The sequence below is a fragment of the Aythya marila genome, assembly GCF_965140915.1.
Source record: "Aythya marila genome assembly, chromosome: 1".
Lineage (NCBI taxonomy): Eukaryota > Metazoa > Chordata > Aves > Anseriformes > Anatidae > Aythya > Aythya marila.
Window position 1 is genome coordinate 68,826,462 of NC_139042.1, and position 13,651 is coordinate 68,840,112.

The window sequence follows — 13,651 nt, forward strand, 5'->3', positions numbered from 1 at the left end:
CTTCCTCATAAATGAATGTTAGCTTGGATTTTCTATGAAGTCTCCAAACCACAGTTACGATTCCTGTTAAAAAATGGACTTTTAAAAGATAAACCTAGTTAGAAAGTAATGGCTTATGATCCTACAGCTTTCATCAGTTCTTTACACTTGGCAGTAATAGTGGACTGCAATAGGCATATTGTTCATGGCAACAATTACTTGTGTACTTTTTCTACGCTATTAGATTTTGTTGTCATTTAGCTTATACCACATCTGATCCTGCTCCACAGCAATGGTGCAGTATCTGAAGATAACATGTAGGTGTCAAGACCACCGGGTTGCCTGCATATATGCCTTAATACAGTAACTCCAACACAAGTACGACAAGCGCTCATTTCAGCCTTCTGTCATGCTTTTCCTTGTTTGCCAGTGTTAAGCAGCAAGGCGACGTATCAATGCCAAATCCAAAAGGCAGTATTTTCTTTCACTCAAATTTCTTAAAAAGCAAATGGTGGAGCTGTCATTGCTTCCCAGCACTTGAGAATCCCAAAGAAAATACTTAAACGTCGCCATACTCGATCAGAACCTTCCCGATTCAACACTGATGAAACGTACTCCAGTTTCATTTGGGAAATTCTGAGTCACTACAGTATATCAGAGAGACAATGATGCCAAACCTTTTTTCCTTAAAAAATTGCAATGTGATTATGTGATTTTATATTATTTTGTTTTTGTAAACTCAGGAGAACCTTTGAAATAGAAATGCACACATGCATTCATATATTATTATTATTACTGTTGTTGTTGTTCCTTCCTACACCCATTTTGGAACTTCCCAATCAACTTTTCTGATATCACTCTTCTAATGATAAAACTTTTACCTTTCAGAGAAAAGCCGAGAAGGTGGAAGACTACTTCTCTTTCTCCCTTGCACACATACATACAAAAAGCTAGAAACAAGATTTTAAAGCCAATTTTGTTATTTTTTGTAACCTGAAACAGGATTTTTGAATCCCTGCCATGCATACTGTACATACTCTGGCTAGATGCACACAGTCAGAGGGCATGTAAGGTTTTTCTCTATTCTTTTTACCCACAAGACTTATAGAAGAAACAAGAAAGAAGAAATATGTTTCTGAGGGTGAAGAAACAGCAGAACAGTATTACAGCAAGCACTTCAGACAGGCAACCTCCCTGTCTATCTCGCACATAAAGAGCATGTTCAATGCAGGTTTATACTATTGTTGGTTTATCTTATCTCATTTCATCCTGAGCTGTCTGTGCTATGTTGGTTACCTACAGTGATCACAGTTAGGTTAACGGTGGGGACATTTTACATGTATATAACATGCACACACTCAAATATTTCTATTCCCCTAAAGATCTGTCAGCATAGACCTTGGAACCAAAGGTGTTCATATTTTAAATAGAAAAACATAGACTTCTTCAAAAATGAAAACTTACTAAGTTCATAGCATCCCTATATAAATACCTAAGTAGCATTTCTTTGCAGTTAAGATATTATCTGCTTGGAGTTATCTGAATCTGTCTTTCAAGCACTGACTACTGGTAAGATTTTGAACAAGAGTTAAGATTTTGACACAGTAATGACATGTTTCAATTGAGATGTGCTAATTACTATTCATCTTGCTAACATGTGATGTGAAATATACTCTCGATTTCATGATACTAATGAAGAAAATCTGAAAAGAGGTGGAAAAAAGGCTCTCTCCCTTGATGAATTGGGAGACCGAGATATTATTTGTCAATGGCCGCCCCCACTCTTCAAATGCCCTATGGCCCTTTAGTCATAAATCTCTTGCGGCATAGCTGAAGAGAACTAGAAAATGAGACCTGATGCTTCCTGCCAGGTTCACAACTGATGTCTTGATTTTTGCTGAGTCAAAATACATCCACATCATTTGTGAAATAGCTTTCCAGAACATACTACAGTATTATCTGCTACATAATTTGGTTTTGTAACTTACGTGCTACGGACATTTTTCACATGGAGTACATAAATAAATACATAATGAAAGACACATGTATACGTATCTTCTACAGCATTCAACTCTGATCTAGTTTAAAATGTCCCTTCCCATGGCAGGGGAGTTGTACCAGATGATCTTTAAAGCTGCCTTCCAGCCACAACCGTTCTGTGATTCTATGCTGAATATTTTGCGGACTAAGATTCACACACATGAAGTATGCTAGAAAAGTTGCCAAACTTTCCATTTCTATATCTGGAAATGTCATTTCTGCAGTACAGCAGGCTCTCTATTAATGTAGACAGTTGCACACCCTCACACAGTAATGTCTAATACAAAACTTTTATCTTTAAATGAACTGTAGGGCTTTGTGGTGTTAAATAAAGGAACACATTTTCCCACACTACAACTTGATGTAGTTTCGAAAAAGCCATCCTGATTTACACCAGTTGACAGTACATCCTACACAATCTGTGACATCTGAGAGTAGTAACCGAGCTGGTAAATAGCATCACTATAAAAAACTCCCCAAGCCCCAGTAATTTTCAATCTTTGTGCTATTTACGCAATTCAATACTGCTCATAACTCCTAATCCATACGGATAATAAATTATGGTATTCTAAACAGAATTAGCATCTGTTTAGCTCTTTTCATTAAAATTTAGACAAAGAAATTAAGTATCCTGGTCTCTCATGCTGCATGAGGTTACAGACTGCAGAAAAATAAGTCACGCAAGAGTGCACCTCCTAAGTCACCACTACTGTCGGCATGCCCACACACTACAATCCTGGCTACATTAGAAGCAAAGTGTTCTGTACATACTTAAACATTTCACATTTGTTTCTGAGTAGGCCTAATTGGCCAGAGATGAGCACCCACTTAATGCAGTTCTGTTTGTTTAGAATTAAGTCAAGCGGTCGTACGTGATTCTGCATGGTAATGAACAAGCACGCCCATTGTATGAGATAATTGTTTTATTTTGTCTGAATGAGAGTAAAGGAATACTGCCATAGCTGAAGAAATATCAGTTTTGCCTTCTGATTTTCTTCAATGACACTTACATTAAAAGAAACATCAAACAGACACATCTTCATAAAAACAGAGTATAACAGATTGTGCTTGTTTGTTGGCTCTCTTGGACTGGTTTTCTATTTCCTCCCATTTCCAGATGGGCTTTTCTGATCCTCGGAGTGAGGGAAAGGACGAAGAGTGTCCATAACTGCACTGCTTTGTGCATTCAGTACTGGAGTTTAAACTGATCAAAGCTAGAAAACACATTCATCCTAAGGAATGGAAATGTAAGGCTCTCACCTCCATTATAGGACAGGATCCTCTACAAGAGCTGCATATGCATCCCTAGATATTTAGCATGATGATGGCACAGCTTATATAACACAGCCCAAACAGAAACAGCATGTGCTTAATTCCATGTCAGAGGAAGGGAGTGTATACTGAAGGATATTATATGAAATACTCACATGTAACCTCGAAACCTACTTAAGTCGTTGTTTGGATTCTCGCATTCAATGACACTGGTGAACTTCAACGGGTCAAATTCTGAGTCCTGGAAAAATAAAAATACTAAGTACTTAGTGCAAAGATTTGCAAATTACAGTCAGAATCACTTTCTTAAATAGCTTTCATAATATACTAAAGTCCATTTTTTCAAAGGCAATCAGTTGAATGACACTGACCACTGGCACTGAAAATCAAAGAGACCCAGGCGCCAGATTTCTGTAGGTACCTTGTAAAATCTCCCTTACAAAGATGACTTTTTTGTTCTGCAAGTGAAAGAATATGAGTTTTTAAAGCCGTTAGATACAAGAAGCCAAACCCAGAAGTCAAATGAATTTGATCTGGACTGGAAAAAGCAAATTTACCTGGGAAGGCTGAGAATACTCAAAAGTATCACTACACATCACGTTCAATGAAGCTACCGAAAATCTAGGACAATGTAAGTCCATACATTGTCCATTCTGAAAAAGCTAACGTGAGGTTTTGAAATATTAGCTAGATTTCTCAAATGCTTTATGAGAACAAAGATAAATTAAACTATTACAGTAAATTAGAAACATATAGCAGAATAACTTTTTCCTAATTAACACTTAAAAACTCTTCTTGGTTCTCTACCACATTAGTCTGAAGCCAGTAATTTTGCTGACTGCAGATATGTTTACCTGCAGGCACCACCTTGTTGTGCCTGAGGAAAAACATCTTATCACAGCATAATTACTTGATTTTGTTAAATAAAAATCAAGATTCTTCCTTCTTTTCCAGACTAAACAAACTACGCAGTGAAATGACAGATGCCCAGTTCTGGTGCTGCTGAGACAGCTGTTTGTCTCCATCAGTAAGGACAACCATTAGAAAACTGCTTTGCACACTCTTTGAATGAAAGAACCAGTTATGAATCATCATATTATTGAACTTTCAACAGTGATCATATTGAAAATGTTATGTTTTATAATTTTATTTATTTTTTTTTTTGCTGAGCATCTGTAGACCCCAACCACCACCTTTTAGACTACTTCATGGGAATAGCTGCCTGAAAATCAGTAACCAAAGGACAGTCTTATTGCCAGCTTCTCTGAAACACACAGGAGTCTCAATTTATTATTATTAATATACATTTTTAAATTGGATCCACTCAGAAGATGTGCAAGAAACTACATTTAAAATAAGAGGTAAAAGTGACTAGAAGATATGTCAGGATTACCATCAATGGTCCTCCTTAAAGGGAGGTGGTGTGGAATTTCTGCCAATTACGCTTGGAAGAAAGACAGTCTTATAGTACATAGGAGACAATTCAAACCTCCTACACCTGACACTTTTGGAAACCTTTACTGTACATTTGAGAAAGAAGAGATGTAAGAATTGTGAAGATGGGCTGTCACTTTGAGACAGTTACAGCCCACTGCAGGGAAGAATCACTTTTATATGCAGAATTCAGATTGTAAACAGGAAAAAAATAAGCAGCAAAACCAAAGGCCAGCTTTGAGCAAAGAATAAGACTCCTATGCTGAGAATCAGACTCCCTAAATTACATCAAAGTCAGCAGTCAAACACCTGAGCCTTTGCAAGAAGTCCAGATGATCTTCACACCAAATACTGTCAGTACTTAAGCTCATTAGATATTTCTCCTGGTTAGCCTTAATTTTCTCTAGGTAACTGAAGCTTGATGCTGGGAATGCTCAGAAGTACCCAGTCCTGTGGAGGCAGCTAAGCCTTGATTAGGCTGCAGAACGGGGCAGATGCTGTAAAGCTGCACATTCACCCCCCTTGACCCTTATTCCTCTTCCTTATCAACACCATGCCACCAGCCAGCAGCAGCCAGCAGCAGGCTTCAGGTCAGCTTCTTGCAGAGGGTGAAGTTCATGCAGAAGCACGTTGTGCTGGGAATGCCTGTGCTGTCTTTGTAACGCCTGCTCTGCTGCCCCAGAACACCACCTTCTTTTCTTTTATGTCTTGGTATACTCCTTTGCAGAAAAAAAAAAAAAAAAAAGGTACGGGAAAAATAACCTATAAATAGTGCTCGAGGTGTTTCAATAATAAACTCTCTGGCTGCCTAAGTATTGTGGTAAAGAAGAGTCACCACAGTAGATTAAATTGCATTTGCAAATTGGAGGGAAAATATTGGCTGGAAAGAGAAACGTTTTTGTCTTTTGGTTACAATATACACATTGTGAAGAGTGTTATTCAGTTCAGTGCAAATTTTCATTTAGTGGTCCTCGTAAAAGAAAAGAAAGAAATCTTAGTGTCTTTGATGAACGCCTCTGAGAGAATCCTGGAGACACCTAACAAAACCAGCATAACTAAATGGTTTTCTTTGGTTGCAGAACTCAGCAAAGAGAGCATGGTTTCAGTGCCATATGGATGCATTAATTGGTACAGCAACCAAACTTCCTTGCTGCTGTGAATTCCTGCCAGCAAAGCCAACAACTCTAAAAAACAAAAACAAAAACAAGCCAAACTAAACCAAACCAAACACAAAAATGTATCAAGATCAGAGATTACCAAACCTACCTGACTTCCTCACCACTACGACTGAACATGCTCTTTCTCCTGTTTGTTGGATTCTTTGCATTTCTGATTCAGTTTTGGAACTAAAAGTCTTGTATCATTAAATCTAACCGTCTGTGTACTTGAATACTCTTACAATTATCTTGAAATATGTGATTATGGTCTTTAACCAGATAATATCTGGGAGGGGAGAAAATCTAATTAGAATAGTATTTTACATAAGGGAACAAAGCTGCTAAATTCTGATTTATTGCAAAAGCTTCTTTGGCTTATTAATAAATCAAATAGCTGCATCTCCATCTCTTTCCTATGAAATGGAAGTGTAGATACATTGTATCTTATAGCTAATGACAGTGTTTTGAAATGAAAATGTTTCTGGTAAATGAATGAACAAATATGTTAAACGCTGCCTGTGTGCAACTGCTTTCACTGGCTATAAGGAAGCACAATGTTAACATAAGATTCCACCATGATCAAAGTTCTGTTCCTTTTTATGCTGATACCCACACTTCAGCAACAAATAAAACATGAACTGTGATGATGTTCTACTGTATTAACAGCTAGGGAAGCTACAGCTAGAAGTAAGTTAATGCAAAAGTATTGCTTTTGAAGTGCATGAATCATGATTTGTGCTGTTTTCTAGGTGAAAAAAAAAATATTAACTTCTCCCCCACTACCGTTATTTTTTCTCTTACAGTGAATTACTGTGTCACTGTTAAGATAAAGAATATAAGGTCAATATATGGTTGAAAATAGCCCTTCTGCAGATCTTTGTGCAGCAGTTATCTCATGTAACAGGTTTTCAAGTGTTTTACTTCCCACTTAGAGAACTGCAAACTGCAACTGGGTATTAAAGCTGCACCAACCTTGAGAGGATGCAAAGCTCCGTGCTCAGCCAGACTGCAATCTCAATTGAGTTTTTTCAGCACCTAGTTTCCTGAAAAAAATGATGTATTTGGTGTTCTCAGGGTCTCCCAGTAGTCGTCAGCAAGACTGGGTCACTCACAAAAAGCAGCTGAAGGTGTTTTTTTTCCTTTTGTAGCAAACATATTGCATAGTATGTACATCTGTCCTATGGTTCCTCTGCATGTCTTCCAAGTTTGTGTGTTGTGCACTGTGGGTTTGAACAACTGATTTTCTGATTCATACAAACCTGGGAGATACAGGCTGACTGCAATTAAGTTTCCCAGAGTATTTCACAAAACTAAGGCCAGGGCTAAATTATGTTCATGTCAGTCAGACTATTCTCTTAAACAACTTGTTCTCCTTTTGCTAGAATATAAATTCTAATTGCCATCACTAATTCTAAGGATGAGTCCCTGTAAACCATGAGTAAGGCAAAATAGCTTGCTTACCCTTAAGGCACAGTTCTTACTACTAAGTAGGCTTTAATTCAGTGCACAATCTGGTTGTTGTTAAGACATCATAGAAAATTGTGCTTGAAAGGATACATGAAGGTCACTGGAGAACCAAGAAGTCTGAAAGAAGGGCCAGAAATGTTTATACTAATCTCCGTGAGTGCCAACCTTGAAAAAAGCCTGTATGAGCACCATGTACATCAAAGCCTGAGCAAAGTCAAGCACATGCAAATACTCTAAAGAAAAAAGAAACAACAACCAGAACTCAAAAGTTTTTACTCCTGCATTAATGCTCAAGGGTTGCACGCAATCATATTCCCTCCTGTCCAATCAACCTTAAATTCTCTTAGAAACTGTGAAAGAGCTACAGTATGAGAGACGGATGGTATTTAGGAGCCAAGAAATGCAGATTTGTCTTCCATGAAGCTAAAAAGGGACCTGAACCCTTGCTTCCCTTTCTTTTCAAGAAATGGGACCAGCGTATAACTAACTCTCTACCCATCCTATTCACACTATCTGAGCATTTGCAGACTGAAAAAATGAGTAACTTCATTCTTTTCCAAATGTTAGGTACTCCTCCTGCTTCTTTGATACAGCAAACACAGATGTAAGCATCATTTGTATGGGCTCCAATTTAGTTTTCTGCTGGTTTTGTTTTCTGAAAAGACTGATGCTGTTCCTCCTGCTGGGTTCAAATTTCACATCACCGTCATGGTATGACAACATTGTCACTCTCCAGCAGGGGTCCAAGCTTTAATACTACCTGCGTACCAAGAGTATGCAAGTTACTTGAAAAAGAAAACAGAAAAATGTGTCTGTATGCCTTTACTCTAGAGAACGTAGGGAACAGATGGATGGCTGTTAAATGCTGTCTGAAAAACTAAATGAATACAGGTCTGGACACAGAGAATGAGGAGATGAAACTGGTGGCATGCCTCATCCATGGTCTTGGACCCAGTAAACTGTTGCTGTGACTATCATGATACAACACAATTCTTTTTATGCAGGTAAATTACAATAACTTCAATCTTTTATTCCCATATGGTTTCAGAGTTTCAGAAATACAGAAATCAAGAAGAAATACATTATTTTGTCAGCCACAAATGCACAGAAACATTCGTGCATATCCCCATATTGTGGTTGCATATATCCTGTATTCAGAAGCTTTTGGTGACTAAATATTATCCACTTCGCAGCAGAAGTAAGAATTCTTTCTTGGCAATATCATTTTAAAAACAGAAAACCTGAAGGTTTCTGCAGAATGAAATGATGGACAAGATACATCACTTGAGTGAAGACCACTTCTTGCTTAGCTCTTCTGCTGTATTATGGCATATCAAAATGGAAAAAAAAAAAAAAATAGAGGAAAAAAATAGAGAAAAAAAAAAAAAAGGAAAGAGAAAAAAAGGGAATTTAATTCAATAAGAAGAAACTGACTTTCCTCAAATACCTGACTTCACATTTTGACTTTGCCAAAGTAGCCTTAGTTCACTGCCTTCCTCTGAAAAAGTGCTGACATTTTAGGAACTCATAAGTATTTCTGAAAGGTTGAAACTTGTCAAAAGGACACTCAGTGATACTTATATTAGGTATTTTATGTACTCAGGGATTCCACAGAATGTATTTCATTTCTTCACAAGTCTTCTTGCTAGGAAAATGTTGAGTACCCTACCTATACATCTTAGTCCTTCCAATTTCTTAAAAATATGGGAAATTCATTCCTACTCTAAATATAGCAATGGGAAGGCTTGTTTTCCATATGCAAGCAAACTTAGTCAGATTGCAAAAATCTGCTAAATAATGGTTCCTTCAAAGCTGAATTTCAAATTAAAGTTCATTTAAATTGCAGATGTAAAGGGTTTTGTGTAGGCTTTAACAATGCTCTGCTGAAACCTATTAAACCTGATAAGGAGTTCCATTTAAAACAATAACATAGGTCCACAATAATAGGGCTGTGTCTCTTGGGGAAACACAAAGGTACAAAGGAGTGGAAAACATAATGGAAAGAGCTAAAGGAAAGGTGTTTTCTTTAAAATTTTCCTTAAAACAAACCACTGTCCCTTACATATCTGGTGACTGCTGATATACCACCCTATGGAAAGCTTTTATTCTACCAAGGCAAAATGTTGAGGGGAAGATGATGTTACAAGACCTCTTCTACAGAGTGGGAAACCAATAGGTAGGCAAATCAAGTAACTATAGGGATCTGTCACAAAAAAGGCAACCGAATTTAGCTCTCTCCAACATGACTTCAGGGCTCTGAGATCATTCTCAATCTCTACAGTGAAATGCCAACCTTGCTCTGCTGGCAACCTCACGAAACTGTCAGTTCAGGACGCAAAACACACTGCTCTGCCAAATGAGTTAGTTCGACAATTACACAGTGTTCAAACAACATATTCCCCTTCATTAAATGTGTGTTGTATGGGTGATTTAATGGCCTGCTAGTGGTATTAATAATGCATAGTTATTAAATGTTTTCCTTTATTCCTCTGCCCTACTTTGCTGCTGCAGAAACCGGAGTTTGATGCGCAGTTCTTCCTTCCAGTAGGACCGCATGAGCACACCAGGATGCCCTTGGATGACAGCGACATTTACCCGATTTATCATATTCTGTTTATTGGCTATGGTGGGGATCTTATCCAGACTTCTCCTTGCAGTACAATTGCTGGATAAGGGCTCTGGGATTTGTTTTGGCGCGTATGTCTGGAGGAAACAAAAGGGGAGAAATGGAGTCATGGGCGCAACTCAGAGGAAATATTTAATAGACAGAAATCTGCCTCAGCCAAAAAACAGATTTCCAGTTTAAAAGCTCTGAAGTGCAATAAGAACGTATCCCCCTAATGCATTGGTCCATCCTATTATTGCTTTATATAGCAGTACCCCGCATTTACCCCATAAAATTAATCTGACCTTTTATTAATGTGCAACCGGAATTACATATTGATTTTATGTATCCAAAGCATGCAGACTGTTTATACACTGAAACAGTGAAACGTTTTCATGTCTAAACTGCATTAGTCTCTGGCAGAATTTATTTGTGCCACTAATTCACAAGAAAAGGAAGAAACAGTCTGATCTATGCTATTTAGGAACTAAACAGATCCAGCTGTACATCAGGATTTAATAGCTTTGTTTTCCACACTGACAACTACTACTATAATTGGATTTTTTTCAGTACTGTTTGTTTAAATGGAACAGAGATGTCCAGTATTTAGAAACATCGGAACAGCTGAGCAAGCCAACTACACGTTAGGGGGCTGATCTTCCTCCCACTGAACTAAGTAAAAGTTTTCCCTTTTGTAGAAAACAGTATGAGGGAACAGCACAACAGTCAACCTGTGGGAAGAGAAATGTGTTGTTGGTAAAGCCTATGAGGACCTCAGTAATTCTACGACAGACAGCTGAAGAAGCTGCTTTTAGGCAGTCATGAGACAACAATACCAAAAGAAATGTTAATGCTGAAAATACAAACATGCAAGTTCCAGTATCTCTGAGGATGACGGCAAGCAGTGCACTGAAAATTACAGTGATGTGAATGAATCAGTTCAGTGAACACAGCAGTGCTGGGGAGAAGTAAGGAAACAGAGTATGTCATGGTTGAAGGATGGATCCAGACCTGGACAGTTAAGAAAGCGGTATCTGGCTGTCTCAAAAACCAGCCACTGAAGTAAATGAATGGGTTCGTAGTTTGGATGAACCAACCTCAGCATTAGCTCAGCCCTTAAACTCAACCACAGACCAAGCCTCTTAAGGGCTTACAAAACTCTGCACACAACCTGCATTGCTCCTCCGGAGGCTTCTTCTCTCCGTTTCCACAGACTGTGGCACACTCCCCACTCACCGGGACTTTCCCCTTTCTGGAGATATTTCCAGCAATCTTTCTGCTGCGTTTCATAAGTGCTGGAAGAAATTTCACTTGATTAGTGGCAGAAGCATTGAACGGTCATTTTCCTTTAGGAACACCACACAGCTCAGGTCAGCTTCCAATTATACCTTGGCCTACTCGTGCTCTCACGCTGGGCAGTTGGCCAGTCCAGCTTCTTGTGGGATGAAGTTCTGCCAGCAGAAACGGGAGTAGGAAGGACTAAGACCCTTAAACAAGAAGAGGGAAGTGCCAAGCATCTCTCTTACATCACTTCACAAATAAAAAAAGATCACCAGAGTCCATAGGAGTCATAGTCATAGGAGACTGAGCGTGGCTGGTAATGAAAGCTTTTCCTTATGAGCAGGAAAACCCAACAGGAAAGGCTGCAGTGTCTGAATCCTGTCCCATGCACCAAGGCCTGATGTGTCTGTCTCACCCTTAAGACAGAAAACCATGACAAAAGGAGCTATACACATTATGTTTAAAAAAGATTTGAGGGGAAATCTGTAGCATACAGCAACCTCCCATGTACCAGAGAGATTCCAGTCCTTACCAGTCAGATGAGAGCATGGAGGGAAAAAAGCAATCCTAATGAAAACAGACGTTTAATTCCAAGTATTACAGAGCAGCATTCATATCAGCACTGCTACAGTTTTGTCAGCCTTTCTCTGAGTGTCTCTAGCGTGAGGTTATATACCCAAGTAGCATGTCCCCAGGCTGGACACTGGCATACAGTCTGCGCTTGGAATTGTGTCTTGTAACCACAGCCATCATCCCTTGCTTGCCCTCATAATGCTCCCAAAGCAAGCATGGCATTGAGAGCACTTTGGGCAAGAGCTTTGCTGCCTGGTCCATCTGTTCTCATCTATTATCCATGCCATTGATCAAATTCCTTTTCAATCAATACACTAAAGACTCCAGAAGTGAAGGTCAAACTCAAAGAATTCAAGGTGTGATTTTTTTTTTACATACCACCTGATTGCACAGGCTTTATGAAAAGAAACTCATGATGGCCTTGACAGCTACAAAACAGGACAGAAGAGCTGGGAAACAATCTGAGGGGGACAAACATTTATCAGATGGGTATTACAGTTCAAGTCCTCATGCTCTGGCATGCACAAATTAACTCCACTAACTCCATATGCCTTTTTGTTGCTTAATAGCTGACACGACCCACCTCTACATAGTTAATAGAAGGACAAAGCCATTTTTATCCCTTCCTGTTGCACTTCAACACTCTGTAAGTCATATCCCTGTGATCTTGGCCATACAGGTCACACTGTTATATGAGTATGCTTAGCCACCTGAGACAAAGTTTTGAATCTGCTGCTTAATCAAGTCAGGGAAAAATATAAGAAGCAAAGAAGTTTGTTAAAGTTAAGTAAAGGCTGGTAAAGCTCATGAAAACTTATATTTGCTTTCTAACCACACTGTAGGGTAAACACCAAAATCTCTTCCTCCTAGACGCCAAAAGGGTAAGTGCTCCCTGCTTTGATATAAACCAGTCTGTTACTGTGTCATTAACAACACTGAATTAGGCTGCTGTCCATAAATCTCCATGCACTCCTGAGGCTTTTAATTCAAAACCAAATGGAAGTATAAGCACTATAGTTCTTTACAGAGAACAGTATCATCTTAAGTCATGAAACCATAAGACATTTGTAGCTTTCTCACAGGCATATACACATATAAAAAGTGAATGACCACCACAGAATCATAACAGACCCTGAAAATATGAGCCTGAGTATAACCAATGAATGGAAATTGTCATGAATTTCTTGAAATAACAGTTCTGAGACATACAGCCAGCCACTTCCCATGTAAATAACATTTTAATGCAAATTTCTACAGCTCTCTGTGGCCTTATCAGTACTAAAACTGAAGGTAGACTTGGAGGGTAGCAGGTGGAGAAAAGAGAAGTGGGATTAGGCTTACTTCCCAGATGCTGAGATAAGGGCAGGACTTCCTCATTATGTTCCTCTGCCTTTTGTGGCAGAAAAGCAGACCCTTTCCCCACCTCAGTGCTTCCAAAGGAACGTGACACCATACCATCCTTGCTGCAGGTACTCATGGCATAATACCATCAACCCTCCTGCTTTTGATACCGCAGCTGGGATAGTGAGAGACAAGCGTATTAAGATGTGCTTTCAGTTCAAAGATCCTGGCCCTAAAATCAGAACTTCTCAGCATTATATTACAAAATCTAATTTCTGAGAACAGTTTCCAGGTATGTCCCATTCCCAGCTGAGAGGCCAATGTATGGTGAAGGAATAAACAGTTTGAATTTTTGATTAGTAAAACTGAATTATGCCAGGAGATCACAAAGGTCATGACAAACCAATACAAAAAGATGACTTTAATGGGAAAACCTCTTCTTAAATTGCTTTACATATAAATGCTTACTTCTCTCTACAAAGGAAGCAGCATTTTGTTCTCT

At 38.7% G+C, this 13,651-nt stretch overlaps 1 protein-coding gene across 2 annotated transcripts in view; it reads right to left on the reverse strand.

Moving 5' to 3' along the window:
• Positions 1-13,651, reverse strand: part of ATP10A (ATPase phospholipid transporting 10A (putative)) — a 111,346-nt gene that overhangs the window by 45,092 nt on the left and 52,603 nt on the right. Inside the window, exon 3 of one of the 2 annotated variants that reach the window (XM_082751675.1) lies at positions 3,447-3,532. In XM_082751675.1, the coding sequence (XP_082607801.1) occupies positions 3,447-3,532 (86 nt within the window). The remainder of the gene's footprint in view (positions 1-3,446; positions 3,533-13,651) is intronic. The other variant, XM_082751676.1, reaches the window with a different exon arrangement.